Source organism: Nansenia antarctica, assembly GCF_963989245.1.
Source record: "Nansenia antarctica genome assembly, chromosome: 11".
Lineage (NCBI taxonomy): Eukaryota > Metazoa > Chordata > Actinopteri > Argentiniformes > Microstomatidae > Nansenia > Nansenia antarctica.
In genome coordinates, this window is record NC_137681.1 from 25,583,668 (window position 1) to 25,607,650 (window position 23,983).

A 23,983-nucleotide genomic window follows, 5' to 3' on the forward strand; every position below is an offset into this window, starting at 1 on the left:
ACAGACTTGGAATTTATTGTTACGACATTTTCAAATTAAACATTTAAACATCGAAGCCCTTGAAATGTTGTATTTCTCCATTCGGTGTCAGTTACACACTAACTAGACTAACAGACTCACACAGCGACACGGAGGCATGTGTTCTAACACTACGTCAGCAAAGATAACATTACGCCAAAACGGATCACTTCAAATACTTTGAAGTGCTCTATTGAGTTTGCCTGGCACAATGGAGCCAATGAAATAGTCATAAAATCGCAAATCCCGCCCAACTGGCACTTAAGGCAGACCCAAGCAAAACGCTCTAAGTATTTCTAAACAAATGTAATACTACATGTTACTACAGTACTAATACTACATGTTACTACAGTACTACAGTACTAATACTACATGTTACTACAGTACTAATACTAGATGTTTACTACTACATGTTGCAGGTCAGGAACTAAGACCAATCGTGAGTTTAGAATGATAAGGTTCTATCTCCGTTTAGGGTAGTTCAGAGATATTGAGCGTCAAAGTTTTTACATTCCATTATGTTTTGTGAGATGGAATCTTTATATTTTATTAATTACTAACTAAAACATTTCTATATTTTAGACCAAAAATGGATAGAACCTTATAATTCTAACGTCACGCAATGTGCTCACATGTCCAACAGAGCAGCAGAAGCATCGTTTGGCACAAATTCATGTTACTATAAACCTAGACTAGAAGACTATAAACCTAGACTAGAAGACTATAAACCTAGACTAGAAGACTATTTTCCTGTCATATCATGATTACAGTATACACTAAAATGCAATCATCAGTGTCAAAGTGGACAACGTCACATCATGATCATAATCATGATCATATTCATGGCTATTGACACTAAGAGTTTTTTTTCCTCTTCTTTTTGTTGTTGTTGCAGAAGATTCACACTTTCAGTGTGTTTTCTGTTAAAACTATTCACATTTCGAAACAATGCTAAGCTAATTGGGCTACTCTATAACAATAGCAAATACAGTATGTGCAAGACTAGGTGTTACATTTTAGTTAAACGAAGGGTGTTACTTAAGGGCATGTGCAACTTCCTCTTTCTAGATTTATAACCAAGACAGAGGCATTTGACGACTGACAACCATGACTATTTCATTTGTTTGTATAGGAAGTAAACAAACGTCCAGGATTGAATATACTGTTCAAGCTAAGCTCCATAACATCTACATTGACTTGACTAGCTTTGGCTCTAAGGTTGTAAGTAAAATACTAGTCTACTGCTTATCACTGTTCTGAAAGAAATGTTCTCAATTGTCTAAGTAGTACTTGAAGGCAAGTGTCATACATACAACATTGGCCCAGTTGGTAGTTTAACCCTTTTAAATAATGCTTAAAGTCCTCACACTTGAAGTCATGGTAACTACCCAACTGCTGCAAACATACAGTGAAGTACAAGTGCTCAAGTGCTCAAGTATACAAGTAGGGCACTAGTGGGGAGAGATTGGGGGAGAGATAGCTGTACGTAGCTCTATTATTACAACATAGAGGAAGACATACTGAAGGAGTCAAGGGTTAAACTCACTACTATGTTCTCAAAAGACTAGTTCCTCCATCTACTGTGTTTTTAACAACTAGCTAAAGAAGCCCCCCTCACTGTCTTGACCCAAGCCTATAACCTGCCCATTTTATCCGATGTACATTGGTCGCACTCAAAAAAGAGACAAAAACAAAGTAATGTGTATCTCAGTGAAACATTGTATATACATCAGATCACACAAGTTAAGTTTCCGCATGGTTCTGTGTACATAGAGTATGAGCAAGTGCTACTAAACAGACTATCCTTTCAAATGTCAAAACCTTATTCAAAATGTTGACGTCATCATTAGGACGGATCTTGATTGCTTGGCCTTTTCCTCATTTCAACCATCTAACACGTTTAACAACACTTCTATTCTGTTACAAAGTTATTGGTACTGTACATGTATTTTTTACAGGTCATCTGAGACAGACAGACTCAAATTGTTGTTACACGTCAAACCAGGTCAACCGCACACACATACTGTACATTACAATACATTATGTCAACCGTCATCCCTTTAAAAGTAAGATGGTACCACGAGACCTCCCCTGTAAGGAACATAAAGATACACACAGACACATTTCGAAAAAAAATACAATACAGTGCATTGTTGTGACATAACAGAAAGAAAATTAACAATTACAACTCAAATCTGCACATTTGAAAGATAGACACAGGCCCTTATTACGTCTCACAATTTCCTGGCACACGTTAAGGACGGCTGGAGACTCTACATTTTAAGAAAATAAATTAATTCTTAAAATATATTATTTACAATGGACACATTGTTCAGTGCCACTCCCATCAGTGCGCTCCTCTCCTCTCCTCTCCTCTCCTCTCCTCCCACCCATCCCAATACAATTCCCTTGTGTCTTCCATCCTAGCAGCTCTGTGTGAAGAATGAGGCAAAGGTCACGATATCAACCCTCCACCTCCTCTGCCCTGTCTGAACGCCTGGGGATCCCTTCTGAAATAGCACCGTGGGTTCATAATGCAGTGCAACCGTCTCGTAGGAAAGACTGGTTTTGGCGGGACATGTTCAGGCAACCTCTGCTACTGCATATGAGGGAAGGTGGGGGGGTGGGGGGGTGTGGGGCTGGTGGTGGTGGGTGTGTGGGGGGGTTTAAACGAGCAAAGGTCACCTGTAATCAGCCAGGGGGAGATAATGTATGTTCTCTCATAAGGAAGAGACAGAGAGAGAGAAAAGAGAGAAAGTGGAGAGCGAGAAAGAGAAAGAGGAGAGAGACAGAGAGAAAGAAAGAGAAAGGAATAGTAAACCACAGCTTTGCCACAATGGAGGAGAGACACGGGACCAGGGTGCAGGAGGTCAGCGTCTCTGAGAGCTAACGATGTTTGAATGAGGACGGCTACTGATCCAGGGACTGTTTTACATCTCAGAGCATTCCCTGTGTCGCTCTAAAGATGCTATCATTATTACAACTGACATGGTTATAGGTGTCATACCCTTTTCAGATTTAGTAAATTTAGTTTGGTTAATCTTTTGTTAGGTCTGTATATGTAATTCAATCTCATTGGCTATACATGTCCCTAAGGCATATCCAATCTACGCACATTGTTCATTATCATAAGATTAAACGTGTTAATCGTACTGGTGAGTAATTCTACATCCCCAGGAGAGTAATTATACGCTCGCTAATTAAACAAGATTAAAGTCGCACTAAAGTGACTTTGATATCCATACGAAATCATGGTTAGCTAGGTTAGCTAAGGTTAGCTAGTTCAATTGTCTACAGTTAAAATGGTAAAAAAAGAAGAAGTACTTTTCTTTTTTGCAAAACTACAGTTTATCAAGACAGCAGACGACAGGATTGACTGGGCGTGATTTGTCCACCGTTTTTAATTGACAGTTTGTGTCGTCTTGTGAACCATCCGTTCCTTGGTTCAATATACTGTAGTTCTCAGCTAGCTTTGGCTACAGTGTCTCTTGTGTGGATATATGCATTGTTTCTGTTTGCAGTTGGATATTGTTACTTTGAAGGTAGCTTTGGAAAACAGTTTTTTCTAGCTTGCAAAATACAACACAGCTAGCATTTAATGGGGGAGTAGACAGGCCTGGATCTTTCACATAAAGAGTACCTAAAAACTACAGAACCCTCATATCTGGGGAGATGCTAATCTGGTGTAGCCAAAATTCAAACCGACAAAATGGAAATGACAATTTTCACTTTAGTGGGCCTTTAAGACGATGCACCCTGAATTATTACATGTCGTGTGAGTTTGACAGGAAGGAACTAGGTGACCTATCTTATCAGGTTTGTGATCAATGAGCTGCCAGCAGTGTTAAACATAATCCTCTGTGATGGTTTCAAGTGTGCTTGCCTTGTGTGGCGGTAGGCAAGTACCGCCCTAAATCTAAACAGGAGCACTTATCATTCATGTGTGAACTAAGTCCCTTTTGATAACCAATCACATCATTATCCTGTAGAAGGTCTCGTTCCTGTGCATGTGGTGGGGCTGTGAGATACTAGGAGACAATACCTAATGTTGCTGGTCTATTGAACCAGATTTCCCTATACAAATCAGAGACTTTCAGTGTGAATATGGTGTCCTGTGGAAGGGACACTCATTCATTTAAACGTGCAGACTGGTTTTGCAAACAAACACTGTTGTAAACTTCCCTTGAAGAAGCCTTAGCTTAGCTTAGGATCGTTTGTCACTTTGCTCTGATGGTGGTCGAGAGATTGATTAACAAAGCCAAGAAATAAAACAAATCCGAAAAGTGAAGTAAGTACATTAGTCAAACAAACACAAACTGACCTTTTTTCTCTGTTATCTCCTTCCTTCCTTTCTATTCTTCTTCTTTCTCTATTAATGTACTCCCTTTCTCTATTGGGGATAGCATATTAAAGTATGCTGACCAAACAATGGTTCCCTCAGGCCCAGTCATCATTAGTGTGTCTTGTGTACCCATGGTTCTACTGTTAACATAAAATCATCTACAGACAGGCTCGACAAAGTCTGGGCGGCAAAAAAAACAAAAAATTGGCTCGTCACAAATCGACGTGGACCCGGCAACCAGCACACCCCCAGCTGTGACACATTGCGAACGTTAGCGCACAAAGGGGGCATCCTCCCTTTTCAACGCGGCATAACTCTAATCATGATTGGCCCCCGGGTGTAGGCTGTACTGTACATTACAAACTCGTTAACCCCTTCAAGACAAGACAAGAGACAAGACCAGGACCCCCCGGGGGGCTCCTACTCGGCCTTCGATCCCTTGTCTCCCCCCGCCCCCGCCGCCGCCGCCACCGCGCCCTTGAGGTAGGAGTTGTAGAAGAAGGAGGCGAAGAGGACCAGGTAGCTGAGATACATGAGGGTCCCCCAGGCGATGTTGTCCAGGCAGGAGGGGCAGCGCACCTCGTGCATCCAGCGGTAGACCAGCATCAACACCGCCAGCCCCATCACCATCTGCATGATCTGGGTGGCGGTGATCACCATGGCGCAGGGGCGGGGCACCCTCAGGCCCGCGGCGCGCGCGGCGTAGTACGTGTACATGAGGGAGTGGACCAGGTAGTTCATGGTCATGAACCAGCCGCCGCCCGCCACCTGGTCCTTGTAGGAGTACCAGGAGTAGAGCAGCACCGTGATGTGGTGGTACCAGTGGAGGAAGATGAGCCGCTGCTTGCGGAGGACGATGAAGACCGTGTCGCCTGGGAGGAAGAGGAGGAGGAGGGGGGGGGGGGATGATGTGAAAAAATCGGTCGTTTGTATGCACGCACGCACACAAACACACATACACACAGACAGACACACACGCACGCACAGACAGACACACAGACAGACACACAGAGACAGACACAGACAGACACACACACACAGACAGACACACACACAGACACACACACACAGACACAGAGACACACACACAAAACGGGTCTAAACGGGTCTAAAACACAGCATCCGTCCCCAGTCTAAAACACAGCATCCGTCCCCAGTCTAAAACACAGCATCCGTCCCCAGTCTAAAACACAGCATTGGGACCAGTTCCAAGGTCTGAGCGTCCTTCCTGCCTCCCCCCCTCAGGAGACATACTGTAAGGTAGTCCATCACGCCCTAATGGAAGATGGCTGCCACCTCAGCACGCTCCCCCATTTACTACTGTACCTGGGCTCGAAGCACCGCCGTGACAGATAGACGACCACAGTGAGGTAAAGACGACAACATCAGGAGGGAGGACAGAGGCGCAGACAGAGATAATAGGCCTCTGCTTTGATCAATGTAAGTGCACTAGAGAGAAACTGCCTGCCTGCCTGCCTGCCTGCCTGCCTGCTTGCCGCCTGTGAAATGCGTCAACAGATAAAATGGCCCCTTCGCTTAGGCCACTCAAGGTTGTTTTGTCCTGTGCTGCTTCGATCGCCCTCTCGAGCCCTCTGCGTGGTCCTCTGACGTAACCGGCCAATTAGCAACCCACTATCTCCCTCCCACTCTCTGTGACCTGTGGTACTACTAATCCAGGAGGGTAGGAACGGTCCGGAAGGTTCAGATGGAGATGAGTTGTCCGATAGAATAATGTATGCATGAACGTCTGGTGTCTATTAGGGGGGTTCGTTCCATTTCCGTCTGCGACATTACTGTGAACGTTTCACCTGTCTCGTGAATATACCCTCGTACGCTTTTCACAGTACTGAGCCAGAGCTGGAATGAGCTGGGCTGGGGCTGGGCTGGGCTGGGCTGGGCTGGGCTGGGCTGGGCTGGGCATTAGTGTGCTATGTAACTAACCCCCTCTAGTGTTTGAGAGAGACCATTTTATTTTATTATAAAATAAATGTATTATTATTATTATTATTATTATTATTATTATTATTCCAAAGGGATTTACAGATTACAGGGAATGTCCCTGGAGTAACTGAGGGCTGAGTGCCTTACTCAAGGACACACTGGTGGTGGTGTTCCCAGGTCTTACTCAAGGACACACTAGTGGTGGTGTTCCCAGGTCTTACTCAAGGGCACACTAGTGGTGGTGTTCCCAGGTCTTACTCAAGGACACACTAGTGGTGGTGTTCCCAGGTCTTACTCAAGGACACACTGGTGGTGGTGTTCCCAGGTCTTACTCAAGGGCACACTAGTGGTGGTGTTCCCAGGTCTTACTCAAGGGACCACTAGTGGTGGTGTTCCCAGGTCTTACTCAAGGACACACTAGTGGTGGTGTTCCCAGGTGGGAGTTGACCTCACAACCTTCCGATCACCAGTCCAACTCACTATCCACTAGACCACCACTACCCCCCCTGTCTTACCACCACTACCCCCCCTGTCTTACCACCACTACCCCCCCTGTCTTACCCACCACTACCCCCCCTGTCTTACCCACCACTACCCCCCCTGTCTTACCACCACTACCCCCCCTGTCTTACCACCACTACCCCCCCTGTCTTACCCACCACTACCCCCCCTGTCTTACCCACCACTACCCCCCCTGTCTTACCACCACTACCCCCCCTGTCTTACCACCACTACCCCCCCTGTCTTACCCACCACTACCCCCCCTGTCTTACCACCACTACCCCCCCCTGTCTTACCACCACTACCCCCCCTGTCTTACCCACCACTACCCCCCCTGTCTTACCACCACTACCTCCCCTGTCTTACCACCACTACCCCCCCTGTCTTACCACCACTACCCCCCCTGTCTTACCACCACTACCCCCCCTGTCTTACCACCACTACCCCCCCTGTCTTACCCACCACTACCCCCCCTGTCTTACCACCACTACCCCCCCTGTCTTACCACCACTACCCCCCCTGTCTTACCACCACTACCCCCCCTGTCTTACCACCACTACCCCCCCTGTCTTACCACCACTACCCCCCCCCTGTCTTACCCAGCTCGGGGGCCTTGCTGAGGACGAAGGCGTAGGCCCAGAACTTGCTGACGGGGGCGCTGTAGAAGCTGATGTCACACACCGACTGCTTGAAGCCGCTGGTGGTGAGGATGTGGAACATGTACCAGCCGGTCCGCGCGGCGCCGATGATACTGCAGGAGAGGAAAGACCAGTTAAAACACCTGAGATTTAACACCAGAACAGCCCTGCCTTTTTTACCTACTATAAGAGCCGCCTCGGGAGTCAAATGACCATAGACTTTACAATGGGAAGCTGCTACTTACACACAAAGACCACTAGTTGGCGCGTGTGTAAATTAGCCTGCCTCCTACACAGAAAAACGGAATAACAAAATGTATACTAGCTTATAGTAGCTTATCCTGATGTGATTTTGAAACTGTAAGGATAATGGGTGGTAGAACGCACATATCTAGGAAAAGTCATGAAAGGAGGGTCCTGACATTTGATCGAGTGCAAAGATATAACATTTTGTTTTACTCACATGGTCAAATGACCCCACCCACGGCTGTTCTAGTGTTAAATGAACAAACCTCCGTTCACCTCATTCAAACAGTCTACACTAAATCGCACACAGTCTAAAAATATCTTTATTTCAATTTCCCTCCCACTCTTTGACCTGTTGATGACGCCATGTTCATGTGGCACTGACGATGTCCCTTTGGTACTGCTTCTTAAATCCATGATGTACTGTACACACCCTTTTATGATGCCTAGTAAACTCTCTGTTTATGGCACCGTATGTCACAATACCTAGAGTCTAGAGTGTTTGAGGTAATTTCATTTCGAACGGTGTGAGCAGGGCTGCTCACGTTTATGTAGAACAGCTGAACCACAAGCCCTAAGATGGAACATTGATCCAGTGAAGCTTCCAGCATTCCAAGAAGCGATTTGCAAAACCCATGTAACCCAACACCCCTGAGAGCAGCGGCAACAACAGAAGCAGAGATACAGTCATTCTCTGCTATTCTAATTCCATATTTCACTTCAACCCGCTTTGAAAACAGCACAGTCACTGTCTATAACCACAGTGCAACTCCCTCAATAAAGGCAGGTGTCACATTGTTGAAAGCAAACACAGTGGAAACAAGACCTTGTGACGTTAGAATTATAAGGTTCTATCTCCATTTTTGGTCAAAATTGAGGGTTTTTTTACATAATCTGATCCATTAGGTGTTTATTAATGCCTGTGTGGTGTTATTTTTAAAATGTTGACATTTCTTTGTTAGAAATTAATCTAATACAAGGTTACAAATTATAAGGTTCCATCTCACAAAACATAATGGAATGTAAAAACTTGGACGCTCAATATCTCTGAACTACCCTAAACGGAGATAGAACCTTATCATTCTAAGCACACGGGTTACATTTCTTCTCTCCTTTTTCATCCGGAAAGCTCGGCATCAATTGTTCTATCTATTTAAGATACCCAGTACCTTGATGAACTTAGGGGTAGTGATAAGGCACTTAGGACCCCAAAGTTACTCCAGGGAGACTGTCCTGTCCTCTGTAATCTCTCCTAAATCTCTTTGGATAAAAGCGTCTGTTTAAACGGTTAAAACGTCATATAAAATGAACCCCATGTGTTCTTCCATGTGTTCCACTACTACAGCGGTCCAGTAATGAGTATATGGATTAGAGAGAGAGAGGGAGAAACACACTGTCCCTGATTGAGAGTGAGTGGGCAAAATCGTGCCCAGCGCAGCTGAGGGATTGGGATTACGTCCAGGCCAGCTCAGCAGGGGGGCGAGGAGGACGGGCGCTGATGATGCGGTGTGTTTTCCATTAACGACCTCAGCCGTGGCGGCCCGCCAGTCTCATAACGAACCGGAAATATATATATTTTTTACACGCGAGTGTTAGAATAAAATCAGATCCGGTTCTTTTGTCGACTGCCCCAAGAAAGAGAAGAGAAATTCTCTAAATGCACAATTGGTATATTTATTGAAAATTACACGTAGAGTACAGAGAGGCATCAGCTGGACCTAACTCCTGAGGCGATCTCAGAGGAAAGGTTGTTCTCTTCAGATTTTACATGATGTTATATACGTTTAGTCCTTCCCCTTTTGGTCACTGTGATGTAATCGCTGAATGGCCTTGATTAGAATGGTCTAAAACGTTGAAGTGAGTGTTGTCTTGTGTTGTCTTGTGTTTGACGTGAGAGCTGAGAAAGGAGTATCCTGCTGCACCTGGCTTAAAGGCCAGACAGAACAGTCCCAGACAGACAGTAACTCCTTATAATTGGTCTTGTGTAGGGTACCATACTGATAACGTGCCTATTAAAACAGTAAAACTGATAAGATATCTAACTAACTGGTGCTAGAAGAATGAAACAATAAAACCTTAGAAAAATATATATCCTAACACGAGCGACAACGCCAACTTTGACATTCGCACTGCCTCTAACTAGAGGGTCTGAGGTCCACCTGCCACGGTCTCACGACATCCTGTGGGGAAACACTGGACGATGATCTGTAGGCCGATCTACTGCCCGCCTGTACGCAGGTCGGCCTGTTCTGATGAGCCTAACCTTTGTGTCTGCACACATGGAAGAGTCTCTCTAGGTGTGTTTCAGCTCACCCTACACACACCTGCTGCAACATGAGGCAGTGGTGGTCGCTCTGTGGCTCAGTGGATAGAGGCATGGCACTAACAACGCTTAGGTTGTGGGTTTGATTCCCGCTGGGACCATATATATAGTGAAAGATGTATGCACTCACTGCAATGATGTAAGTCGCTTTGGATAAAAACATCAGATAAATGGCGTATATATAATGTCATATATATGGTAGTAAAGGCCTAGTCTGCTATGTTCTGTTAGGATGTGACCTTTGTCTGTGCACACGACAGACAGGCAGGCAGGCAGGCAGACAGGCAGACAGACAGACAGACAGGCAGACAGGCAGACAGGCAGACAGGCAGACAGACAGGCAGGCAGACAGGCAAACAGGCAGGCAGGCAGGCAGGCAGGCAGGCAACCTAGTAGGACACCTCCACTCCCCCTAGCCTGAACTGCAAAATGAGGGCGGCTGTGGTGCAGGAGGTAGAGTTGGCATGGTAGCTTGAACCGCTGCGGTTTTGTTGCAGCGTCGTCCAACGGATCGCGTCAGGACAGCCTCCGCAGCTTGCAGCTCGCTACCTCACATGTCAGCTAGGAGGCGGCCGTTCAGAGTGGCGCCATATGTCATATGGATTTGGGAGAGGGCACAGCACCTGGATAAGCTTTCTGGGTTAAAATAATCTGGGTTCATTAAACCGACGGATCAGATCAGATCAGGTCAAAGTAGATTAGTTTCGATCTTTATTGTCGTTGCACAGAGTACAGAGTACATGGCATTGACTTGACTTGACGAAATCGAGTTTGGCATCTAACCAAACTAAATAGTGGCGTAGTGCTAAAGACCTTGTGACGTTATAAGGTTCTATCTCCATTTTTGTCAAAATTGAGTTTTTTACATAATCTGATCCATTCGGTGTTTATTAATGCCTGTGTGGTGTTATTTTTAAAATGTTGACATTTTTGAGTTAGTAATTCATAAAATACAAAGGTTCCATCTCATAAAACATAATGGAATGTAGAAACTTTGACGCTCATTATCTCTGAACTACCCTAAACGGAGATAGAACCTTATCATTCTAAGCTCACAACCTGATATTGTAGACAGTGAGTGGTATCCCAGTGAGTATAAAGAAATGAATATAATAACATATTAAGCGTAATAAGTGAATACAAGACGAATTCTGTGGGAGTAAGATGGCGTCCTCTCAGAAACAGCCCCACAGGCAGTACAGGGAGAAAATGTGTGTCCCCAAGCCAGCTGCATAGTATAAGCAGCGAACGAGTGTTTATCATCACATTACCTCGCTGTATAACCAGAGACTGGCCCTAGTGTTCCCTCCGTGTACACATCACCACATCGCTGACACAAAACCAATGTCCCTGAACATTCCCTGAACATTCCCTCACGTCTCAGGGTCCTTGTCTCCTGAGACATCTACTACCCCCCCCCCCCCACCCCGTACTGTTCCCCCAGTGTCAAAAAAGAAAAGAAAAACAGAATACTTCCTTCTTCTAACTAGCATGACGACTGCCAATGGCTCCAGGCCTGAGCATAGACTACTTCTTCTTCCTGCTATGACTGGCGGATAGATGATTCACTTGTTGTAAGTCGCTTATGGATAAAGGCGTCTTGTAAAAATGGAAATGTAATTCCTTTTGATAGTTCATTCACTTTTACTCCAAATACCCTGCAGGTATGTGCTAATCTTCTATCACACCTGGTCCTCTCTGTGTCTCAGTGCCTGTCCCCTGTGACTCAGTTTGGTAGAGCGTGGCGCTAACAACGTTTAGGTTGTGGGTTCGATTCCCGCTGGGACCGTATATACAGAATAATGCACTCAGTGCGATGTGAGTCGCGTCAGATAAAAGCGTTGGCTAAAAGCGTTGGCTAAAAAGGCTAAATGTATTAAACCTGCTAATGCTGGAGTCAAGATTGTCGACAGTGACAGGCCCTACAGCACTGACAGCGGGGGTGAGATAAGAACAGGTTCTATAAACAACCGTGGTCATATTCTATCTCCTCTGAAGATCACCGTGGGAACGGGTCATGCTACAACCAATGTTCAGTTAGACTGTTGTTGTTAGAACCTCCCACACAATGATTGATATAGATTTCCTGTTACTGGAGAGAGAGAGAGAGAGAGAGAGAGAGAGAGAGAGAGAGAGAGAGAGAGAGAGAGAGAGAGAGAGAGAGAGAGAGAGAGAGAAAAAAAACGACTTTCAACTACTACTTATTGCCCACATCACGACAAGAGTGACAAGAGGGTTTGAGTCGGTTTACGGTTTCTAGCGTGGTTTCCTTTTGCAACTGTAGTCAGTCAACACAACTGGTATGAAAAATGACGATTTCTATTGCCGACTTAAATTTCCTAGATTAACACAATCCCATCAGGGCAGGTGACTGAGTTAATGGTTCTCATATCCCACTTGGTTACAATATCCCCCTTGCCTGCTACATTGAATGAAGCAGAGTGTCAGCCATGCTAGTGGTATGTCTATGTTCCCACAGCCATATCACAGCCCTATCATAACCCTCACCCTAACCTACCCTATCATAACCCTAACCCTAACCCTATCATAACCCTAACCCTATCATAACCCTAACCTAACCCTAATCATACACTGGACTTCTTCGGGTTCCATTCAAGCAGCCCGCCAAGACATATATTAGGCCTACAGAGATTCCTGCCTTTACAGTTTGATTACTTAGAAATGTGGGAACATAGGGAACATAGGGAACATAGGGAACATAGGGAACATAGGGCTGAGGGAACATAGGGCTGAGGGAACATAGGGAACATAGGGTTGAGGGAACATAGGGAACATAGGGCTGAGGGAACATAGGGCTGAGGGAACATAGGGAACATAGGGCTGAGGGAACATAGGGCTGAGGGAACATAGGGAACATAGGGCTGAGGGAACATAGGGAACATAGGGCTGAGGGAACATAGGGAACATAGGGCTGAGGGAACATAGGGAACATAGGGCTGAGGGAACATAGGGAACATAGGGCTGACCCTGTGGTAAGGCGTGGTATGCTAACGCTAGTGTGGTATGCTAACGCTAGTGTGGACGTTGAAACAGGACCGGTATCATTTCCCCTCACCTGAAGATGGCCAGGCTGAGAGACCAGAGGACCAGAGGCCTGCGGAGGTTCCACTTGGGCCTCTCTCTCATGAAGTGTTGTCCGGCGAAGACGAGCGCAGCGTACAGCCCCACGAACATAAAGGACTTGCTCCTGTCAAGGGAACAAACAAAACACGCGTGTGAGTGATTTAGCAACCAAACTCGTTTTTTGGGGTTAGATTAATATTACTAGGGCAATGGCTGGAGTTCTAGACAAGATGTGTTTTTAGCTAACTCCTTTGACTAGCTACTGTACGGCTGTCGCACACCATGGAAGTCACCGGTAGCTAGTCATTGGAGTTGGCTTGATCACATACAGCTGCAGAGCCAAAGGCCATAGGCGCTGGATAAAACCAAAGCTAAAAGCGCTAAAAGCCTCATAATCAGTTCACAGTCACAGACAGATTTGATCGATGCTGTCATGGGACATATGTTGACATGACATGAAAACTAACAGCCGACACAGATTATAGAGATCAGATCTGGAGTGGAAACGCCCTCCCCTCACCCTTACCACAGCTCCAGGGCCACGCCACCTCCGACTTCCATTCTGGCTGGATAGCGGATAGATTCCATAATATTACAACCCTCATTCCTAATTATGGAGCTGGATTAAACTGGGATTAGCGGGTGTGACACACTGACCATTTCTAGAGTACTACTGCCGTTGCCGTGGGTGACGAGGCTAAGTACAGGGTTGTCTGGCCTGTAGACGACCTGGTGGGAGCTGGGGAGAGTTGTTATGCCAGTAGGACGACTGCCCTGATTGGCTGAAAGGTCAGATGGGGCACTCAAGCAAAAAATGGGAGGAATACGAAAAGGCATAGAAGTGTGTGTGTGTGAGCGAGTGTGTGAGTGTGTGAGTGAGCGAGTGTGTGTGTGTGTGTGAGTGAGTGAGTGTGTGAGTGTGTGTGTGTGTGTGTGTGTGTGTGTGAGTGTGTGTGTGTGTGTGTGTGTGTGTGAGAGAGAGAGAGTGAGTGTGTGAGTGTGTGAGTGTGTGTGTGTGACTGTGTGTGTGTGTGTGTGTGTGTGTGTGTGTGTGTGTGTGTGTGTGTGTGTGTGTGTGAATGTGTGAGTGAGTGAGCGAGTGAGCGAGTGTGTGAGTGTGTGTGTGAGTGAGCGAGCGAGTGTGTGTGTGTGTGAGTGTGTGTGAGAGAGTGAGTGAGTGAGTGAGTGAGTGAGTGAGTGAGTGAGTGAGTGAGTGTGTGTGTGTGTGTGTGTGTGTGTGTGTGTGTGTGTGTGTGAATGTGTGAGTGAGTGAGTGAGCGAGCGAGCGAGTGAGAGCGAGTGTGTGTCTGTGTGAGAGAGAGTGAGTGTGAGTGAGTGAGTGTGTTTTAAAGAAGAATTCTTCGTCATTAAAATTCTTTGTTTTAGAAGGGGGATTGGGGCCTGGACCGAGCAGCGGACTAATCCAGAGAGACAGAACACCTCTTACCCTGAGGAGCTGGCACTGCTTGACCCAGTTTAGGATTTGGGATTCAGTGGTCATAACCCAATCCCTAAGGGAGGTTTAAACTTTCACGAGCACTCCCAGAATGCAATACAGCACACTGGCATCACTGTCTCTCTAGCAAAACACGAGTACAGTATGGCCTCTATCTTAAAGCAATCTAATAATAATAATAATAATAACTTTTATCTGTATAGCACCTTTCCTGCAAACGTTGCAGCTCAAAGTGCTCCAATCATTATATACGGTAATCATAATTTAATTATTTAGTCATTTAAAGGCAATATTAAAAAGATGGGTTTTCCAGTCTTGACTTGAACACATTTGCTGAGGTTGCATCTCTAATGTAAACTGGCAGTGCATTCCACAATCTGGGTGCATAAAATGAGAATGCAGCCTCGAGTCACAAATCTCTTCTTTTGTACATGTGGTGGTACACAGAGAAAGCCAGTGTCAGAAGACTCTAGAATCTAAAGAATCTAACTCTAAGAATACTCTTAGACCATAACTCTAAGCACCACTATGTACTGAATGTTTTATTCGCAATGCAATCAACTTGTCAATGTGGTCTTTTGTTTTGCTCTAGGCACAGGGTCAGCCATAGTCGCCCCTGGAGCAATTAGGGGTTAAGTGCCTTGTGTGCTCAAGGGCACATGCATCTCCCTCCTGAGGCTGGGAATCGAACCAGCGACCTTCCGATTGCTAGCCGGCCTCTCTAACCTTTAGTCTACTGCCACCTCTGTGCCATATCTTATCTACTGGGTCTTCTGTGGATGATAGGCGCTTTGTTTGTGGCCGGGCCGGCGCAGTTGCTACATTGAATGTAGAATGACCTAATGCAGGGAGAATGGCAGGGTGATATTACAGCGAGCGCAGTGAACCCCTCCCTGTGAGTAAACTGTCGTGGCTGGACGTATCCTAGTGTGTAGGAGCTGACACCCAGCTCTCTCAGATTACACAGCAGGACTGCCTAATCATAACCTGAGTACCACCGAGAGAGAGAGAGAGAGAGAGAGAGAGAGAGAGAGAGAGAGAGAGAGAGAGAGAGAGAGAGAGAGTGGAGGAGAGAGAGAGAGAGTGGAGGAGAGGAAGAGAAATAGAGAGAGAGGAGGCAAGTGAGTGGAGTAGAGAGAGGAAGGGAGAGAGAGGAGAGAGAGTGGAGGAGAGACAGAGAGATAGAGAGAGAGGAGGAGAGAAAGAGGAGAGAGTGGAGGAGAGAGAGTGGAGGAGAGAGAGAGAGAAGGAGAGAAAGAGAGAGAGTGGAGGAGAGAGAGAGAATGGATGAGAGGAGAGAGAGGAGCAAATGGAGGAGAGAAAAAGAGAGAGAGAGTGAAGGAGAGAAAGAGAGAGAGAGAGAGAGAGTGAAGGAGAGAAAGAGAGAGAGAGAGTGGAGGAGAGAGAGAGAGAGTGGAGGAGAGGAAGAGATACAGTAGCCTATATTAAGAGGGAGACAGGCAGCAATAGGTCAGTGTTGTGGAGGTGGAGGACCAGTACTATGTGCAGGCCGAGGCGAGGAGAGACACAGCATCATCCTCCTTCTCCCTCATCCTCTCTTCCTGTCTTCCATGTAGACCGCCATTAGAAAGAGAGAGAGAAGACTGGAGAGGAGACGGTAAAAGTATCTGGGAGAGCCCAATGTTCTGCTGATAGCAGAAATGTACGCCTTTTCAGCAGTTTTTAGGGGGGGAGTTTGCTAATCAGCAGAATGAATGCTGAAGCAGAACCGGTCCATTAATCACATGGGTGAGGGCCTGAGTGTCCAACGCAGAAGAGGAGCATCATTGGTGGGTTTTTTCCGCTTGTTACACTTTTAATTTTGCTTTTCATCTGATATGCTTCACTTCCAAGCCTTGCTCTCTGTGAAGTTCATGTTGTAAGACAAGAGCTGGATCTGAGGCAAAGAGAGAGAGAGAGAGAGAGAGAGAGAGAGAGAGAGAGAGAGAGAGAGAGAGAGGGAGAGAGAGAGGGGCAGAGAGAGAGAGAGACAGAGAGAGAGAGAGGGAGAGAGACAGAGAGAGAGAGGGGCAGAGAGAGAGAGAGAGAGAGACAGAGAGAGAGAAGGGGGAAATGGTCTGAATTTGGCGGGCAGTGCACATTTTTGCAGGGCTTCTTTTACAATCCAGTCTTGACAGCTGGCCCGCCCGGCTCTTGAAATACGAAACCAAAAGCAATAGGTTCCTGTCTCTCACAAAGGCCTCGGAGGAGGGTGCACGGGGAAAGGGGGGGGCAAAAGCGCAAAAATGTGGCTCTACTTGATTTTAAGGTTTCCACGGCAACGTGGTTAAACATAACACAGATCACTCCCCCTCGGTTTCACACATTTCATTGGACACCGGGCCTTGCATGTGTGCTTGTGTGAGTAGAGTACTACTATTATAGTATTATAAAGCCCCCCCCCCCCCTCCGCCCCTATTATTGCTATGACATCACAGCTGAGCAGTGAATGTGACTAGAATACTATAAATATTTGTTATAAAAATGTGGATAGGTAATCTTCCAAAAATAAGTAACAAACGAATCTGTCTAATCTTGCAACAATATTGAAACTGAGTCTTTTTTAAAAATGTATTTTGTACACTTCCTTGTTTAATTAAACTGGAGGAAGTGGTGTGTGGTAGTTTGACGTCATGTAGATCAGCAACAATGTAGGATGCGTTCGAAAATCCGCTCTGGAACTCTGATCAGCACTCGTGGAATGCCTCTCGTCCAATCAAATGACTTGGTCCCTTTATGACGTTGACCCCAGTGTGCGCTCCGGTGCTCTCAGAGCAAGTTTACGAACGCAGCCCCCCAATGTGAGAAGTAGCGGAAGGAGGGAGGAAGGAGGGAGGGAGGGAGAGAAGGAGGGCTTCACCGGCTGCACCACGCCGGAGGAGTGAGCTCGTTTTACCGATTATAAAACTGTCATCCACCGAGCGAGCCCACCGGTAGATGGAAACAGAACCGAAGTTGAATCGGTCGTACCGTACAGTAGCGTTCTGCGTCCTCAAGGACATGTGAAAAGGGGCGGGAGGACAATAAGAAGTATTCACATTCATGATGCATCAACAATTCAAAACGTTACTTTGTGATAATATCTCAATACTCCCAGCGCAACAAACACATCGTCTAACTACATCGAACTACAACGAGCTGCAACACATGGAACAGGAACAGTTCTGAATCCTGCAACAATGTGTCTTTTATTTTATTTTATTTTTTAAACGCACGGCGTGGACATGACATTGTTGTGTCAATCCCCAGCCCACATTATAGTAGCTACGACAAAGGACCGGAATCCACCGGGTGTAAAAACCAGTGCAGGCTTCATCCAGATGTTCTAATACTCACCAGTTCGCTTGCATCCATTCCAGAGCGAGCCTTTCATCGAACAATCGCTCGAAATCGTATTCTGCAAGAGGGACATACTGCTGCTCAGTCTCGTTCATATCTGTAGCAGTTTCACTAAACTCTCCCGTACAAAAAATAACCCTCCTCTCTCTATGACTCTACGGGTCTTTGCTGCACTAAAATAGGGTTAAACTGCTCCGATAAGCCCACTAAATGTTCTGCACATCCAACAGATATCAAGTGGTTTCTCTCTTTGGTTTTCGGAAGCAAATGGGAGGAGGATGCTGCCTGCTGTAGGGGAGACGCACGTCCCGGCTGTCACTCACGCACCAGCGGCCGCCCGCGAGCACGTCCTAAAAGAGGCGAGAAAGGGGCGGGGCTTGATGGCCTTGAGGGGGCGGGGCTTGAGTCGGACGTCTGGTCCATAGTCTCACTCACAGCGGATTGGACGGTGCTCACATGTCACTCGTGGTACTCGAGGTTTCACTCGTAAATGTACCGGCTTTTTTTCATCCAGTCAGACTGATTTTTTTTTTTTTTACATAAACACAAGACAAGCAGGGGTAGTAAGGGGCGTCTTGTCCACCCAATCAAAAGTCAACACATTTTTTTTTTTTTTTTTGGAATTGTCTGGTGACGTGTTTGAGGTATGGGTCCAATATACCTACCTCCAACTGTGGGTCTATAGTCTGTCTATTAGCGCTGCCCATAGCCACCGCTGGCCTCGCTACCCCCCACCCCCCCACACACACACATACGCAAGGTGCTGGTTCTGGCGCCGGGCCTACTTGTTGACAGATTGTCTTTTAATTTTCCCCCTAGGCTATGAAATATACATAAGCTATCCCGTCATTCTGTCCAACAATGGTTTTATCCTGAACATTAATCATAAATGCCTGTAGGAGAATGGAATGGCATAGCGCAGTACAGTAGGCCTACATCCCCTATTACACACTACCCTCTCCTTGCAGAGATTGGTCTTATCTGCACCTGCAAGGTTTCTATGTCAAGCGATGTGCCAACCTGTGTCCCAATCTATATTTGCTCGTGGAAGTAATCTCCCAGACTGTGTAAGAGGGCAGTTGCAGCACACAGTGTAATTACCAAATCACCGTGACCCCACGTGGAGACTGAATCCACCTGTTCATTATGGCAACTGATTTTAAATGATTTAGCATTTCCTTATGCTGCTATGCATCTATAATTATATTAAGAAATACAGCAACAACAACAACAACAACAATAATAATAATAATAATAATAACAATAATAATACATTAATTCATTTTTAAAGCGCTTTTCTCTGTCCTCAAATACACATGGAGAGAACAATAATACATACATAAATAAATTCAGAGTAAAACAAAAGCACAGTCTGTAAAGCAGAAATACAAATGGTTCAAGATTAAAAGCAATGGGTTTCAGAAGGGGTTTTGAGGGAATTGTTTGAAGGAGGAGAGCGTGCTGGATTCTCTGATGTGATTGGACGAGAGTAGGGGCTGGCTGCCCTCTTCACTCTTAAATCACAGATAAAGCATCGAACAAGAACAAAGACACTCAAAGTAGTTCCGCATATTTAGCATTGAGCCAACTGTACATGTCTACCAGCATGACGTGGGCAATGGTTGCTCCATCAGATCGTGCTCTGGAAATGATATTATGAGCTCCGCTCACCAGCCTGTGTGGGAGCTGGCAGGCCCTGGCTACCTACCGTGTGAGAATGGCGCCATCTTCTGGACAAAGCGCAGAGGTACTAGGAGGATATTGCAACAGCGCCCTCAACAATGTCGCCTACTCGCCTAGTCTTGCACATTTCTGCTATTATTACACACATCTCTGCTGAAGAAATCTTATACGTCGTTTAGCATCAACACATGAATATGAAGATAAAATAAATATACTTTAGACATATTAGGTATAATAGATATGGTTATACCCTGTGTTGGCGCCCCTAGGAGGCCGCTAGGAGCGCCGCATAGCGGGCAAATGTCGTCCCCAAATCGGCTACCGAGATGCACTTCTGGTAGGAGTTCTCATGGAATGGAAAGAGACTTGTTTGTTTGAGGAGGACAAAGTAAAGACAAGCTGTGAGTGTCACGGTGTGGCCAGAGCCTGTACCGGGCGATGTGCCAGCCTGGGCCACTGGCATGAGGACAGACAGAAAAGTCTTCTCTCAACCTCACTGCCCTTTGCTCTACTTACACTCTGCCAACAACAAACACAGCCAACAGATGGCGGAAGAGAGCAATGAATCCCTCTGATGGCTCCAAACGGACTCGTGTGGATCTGAGAGTTGATGCCCTTTAAGCAAAAAAAAAAAAAAATGTAAAAAGCTCACGCCTTGCCCTCTGATGTGTGGGACCAGGGATCTGTGGGGTATTATGGCCATGTCTGCCGTTGTCTTTTTAAACTATCTTTGCTTATATATTGTTGTTTTTATTACATTGTTGTTTGTTTTTATTATAATGTTGTTGTTTTATCTTTATGTCCTATGCACCAACCACACCAAGTCAATTTCCTGTATGTGTGAATATACACATGTTTATATACAATAAAAATAATTATGATTCTGATTCAGATTCTGATATTGTTTACACCTGTCTAATCCTCTCAGATCTAAGTCTGCACCTAGTAACACCTAGTAACACCTAGTAACACCTACAAGTAAAACTACAAACCAGTAAGGTTTGTACAGTTATCCTGCAACATGAGTTTCGATAAAGAGTCTATTGTTCTGCACAAGACAGGTCACAGAACTATACACATTCATATTGTAAATGAAACCAGTCTTTGTGTTAAGTGTGTGTGTGTGTGTGTGTGTGTGTGTGTGTGTGTGTGTGTGTGTGTGTGTGTGCGCGTGTGCGTGTGTGTGTGTGTGTGTGTGTGTGTTTGTGTTCTTGTGTTGTTCCAAGTATCTTATAAGATACAATTATTTAAATTATTTTTGGATAATAATTAATATGGACAATAATCTAATTTGCCATATGGATGCATACAATTACATGTTTAACTCCAAGCCTTATGTTTGTAACTTCGAAATACAGTCATTACTCCCAGATGAAGTTCTGGCAATAGCCAATTGGCTGCAAAACAATTTCGCTTCAGTAGCTGAATGCAGTAACACGAATGGAGGGAGTATTTTTCATCCACGTTGACTCATTGGTGACACATGACATCGATCTGGCATATCAGCTATGCAAAACAAAACATTTGATATGTTTTGCATACCGATCAGGAATTGTATCTGGATTTATCTGGAAGGGCGTCTGCTTATCCAAATAATTGGAATGGATTTACCGCGATTCGGTTATAGAAAAAGGTAGCTGCGTTTGTCTATGAATGACGGCTGTGCTTTGTGCTTATCGTTTGGTCTGTGGATGTGTCTGTCCGCCAGGGGGCGGGGCAGCGCTGTGTGTCAGTGTGGGACTGGCTACGTTAGCTTGTCTGTCAGAGAGACGTAGGGGTCATCCCTATGTTCCCCGGGTCCTATGTTCCCCGGGTCCTATGTTCCCCGGTTTCTTAGCAAAAAAAAAAAAGGGTTCTATGTTCCCCTCTTCCGAAAACTTCCGAAAAAGGGTTCTATGTTCCCCGCTTCCGAAAAAGGGTTCTATGTTCCCCGGTTCCGTATATTCCCCGCCTGCCGTTGTGTCAAGCGACCCCAGGTGTCGTTATGTAGTACTGCATTTTTTTTTTTTTTTTTTTTTTTGTAAACAACATACACAAATACATCATTATACTGTTAGTTTTTTTTTTATTGTTATTTTTTTAAACAACATACACAAATATATAATCATACTGTGGATTACTATGTGTACAACATTATTATATGAACAAAATGATTATATGTACAAAACCTTTTGTAGGTAGGACACTATTGGACCTCGGCCCAAATCTAGTACTGAACCTGACCCCCCATGCTAAACCATTTGGAAGTACAGTATACTAGGACTCCAATTCAGACACACTGGGGGGCTGTCACAAATCTACTAACTCTAATCAGCCTGGTCTCACACGGCAGACGTCAGAATTCGACGTTGATGGACAAACATTAATCTGCTCTATTCATACATTAATCTGCTCTATTCAGACATTAATCTGCTCTATTCAGACATTAATCTGCTCTATTCATACATTAATCTGCTCTATTCAGACATTAATCTGCTCTATTCATACATTAATCTGCTCTATTCAGACATTAATCTGCTCTATTCAGACATTAATCTGCTCTATTCAGACATTAATCTGCTCTATTCAGACATTAATCTGCTCTATTCATACATTAATCTGCTCTATTCATACATTAATCTGCTCTATTCACACATTAATCTGCTCTATTCACACATTAATCTGCTCTATTCATACATTAATCTGCTCTATTCAGACATTAATCTGCTCTATTCAGACATTAATCTGCTCTATTCAGACATTAATCTGCTCTATTCAGACATTAATCTGCTCTATTCATACATTAATCTGCTCTATTCATACATTAATCTGCTCTATTCAGACATTAATCTGCTCTATTCACACATTAATCTGCTCTATTCACACATTAATCTGCTCTATTCATACATTAATCTGCTCTATTCAGACATTAATCTGCTCTATTCACACATTAATCTGCTCTATTCACACATTAATCTGCTCTATTCAGACATGAATCTGCTCTATTCAGACATTAATCTGCTCTATTCAGACATTAATCTGCTCTATTCATACATTAATCTGCTCTATTCAGACATTAATCTGCTCTATTCAGACATTAATCTGCTCTATTCACACATTAATCTGCTCTATTCATACATTAATCTGCTCTATTCAGACATTAATCTGCTCTATTCAGACATTAATCTGCTCTATTCATACATTAATCTGCTTCAAATAAGCTTCAAATAAGGCCCGCTATCTTCTACATTGGAAAGATCAACAATCCTCACTGCACACCGTTAGTAGATCAGCCTGCAGATGTAGAACCAGTTTGCACATTAATAGGCCATTAATAGGCTAATAAGTTAGAATTCTGTATTTTTGTTCTAGCTTATCATCGTACTCTGAACGATGCTGTCCAAGTGCGCCATCCTTCACTTTGGAAATTCCTTCGGCACCTGAAGGATCAGCAAACGCTTGCAGAGGGTAAGCTGGGGATGGCAGACAGAGGCCACGCTCCCCCAACAAGGAGACGGAAGTGGAGGGAGTTGGAGGCCCGTCTACTGAGGCTGAAAGGACAGTACATGCAGGGCCTCAGAGATCTGGCTTCGTACTGGAGGGCTGTCAACCGTAGCGTCCGTATGGGCTAGATTTCCACATTTATTTTGATAGCACTTTGGCCTATGTTGTTGTTATTATTATTGTTATTGGCCTAATTGTGTTATTGTTATTATTATTATTATTGTTATTGTTATTATTATGTTATTGTTATTGTTATTGGCCTAAATATTGTTATTGTTATTATGTTTGTTGCTGTTTGTTGCTGTGCCTGACTACTAAAACACTAGAGTGAAAGAGACTACATCTCTGTATGCCAGGATCCCCCGAGGATTTGATGTGTGAAAGAGGATGTGTCACACTCTATGTGCTACGGAAACTGGCTAGTTACTTAGGGATTATATTATGGGATATGTGACACTGTAACCTAGAGACACACTGCGCTGTTACGTGACGTCCTGCCAATGGGATGTACAGTATTGTCTCAGGTTGGCATTTTGATGCTTGGTCTTGGAAACAAACACCATGTTTGCACAAACATAGTTTTTTTGTTGTTGTTGTTGTTGTTGGTTGCAATAAAAGCCTATATTTTGGATTGATATCTCTACTGTATTTATTTGATTCCGTTTGACCAAAATATAGAAAAAATATTTCTTTAATCCATGCATACAATTGCAAATGTTGGGCCGCTACCCACACGTTTAGCTGTGTTGCTCATTCCACAAATGCATGATCCTTACAAGTCATACCTCGTTGTAAAAGTGACTAATCAGGCTTTCTCCATGATCTCCATGATCACAATAGCATGCTGAACACTCAAAAAATTGAATGGAGTCTCAGTCATGTACCGTTAACGAGATATAATACGAAAAGCATATTTTTCAATGTCGCTC

General features: G+C 44.8%; 1 protein-coding gene across 1 annotated transcript; it reads right to left on the bottom strand.

Annotated features, from left to right (window-relative positions):
* LOC308167375 (very long chain fatty acid elongase 6-like) lies at positions 1–18,195 on the bottom strand. The gene is made up of 4 exons (XM_080541790.1): positions 17,886–18,195; positions 13,086–13,217; positions 7,402–7,553; positions 1–5,232 (listed from the first exon to the last, which is right to left on the bottom strand). The coding sequence occupies exons 1-4, from the start codon at positions 17,981–17,983 to the stop codon at positions 4,781–4,783; spliced, it is 834 nt and encodes a 277-aa protein (XP_080397916.1). The 5' UTR covers positions 17,984–18,195; the 3' UTR covers positions 1–4,780.
* Positions 18,196–23,983: the final 5,788 nt, after the last annotated feature.

Excerpts from the sequence above, each read along its gene's own strand:
- LOC308167375 (XM_080541790.1), bottom strand. The coding sequence starts at position 17,983 with ATGAACGAGACTGAGCAGCAGTATGTCCCTCTTGCAGAATACGATTTC. Across the intron at positions 13,218-17,885 it reads GAATGGATGCAAGCGAACTG|GAGCAAGTCCTTTATGTTCG; the intron begins GTGAGTATTAGA and ends TTCCCTTGACAG. Across the intron at positions 7,554-13,085 it reads CTCAGCCTGGCCATCTTCAG|TATCATCGGCGCCGCGCGGA; the intron begins GTGAGGGGAAAT and ends CCTCTCCTGCAG.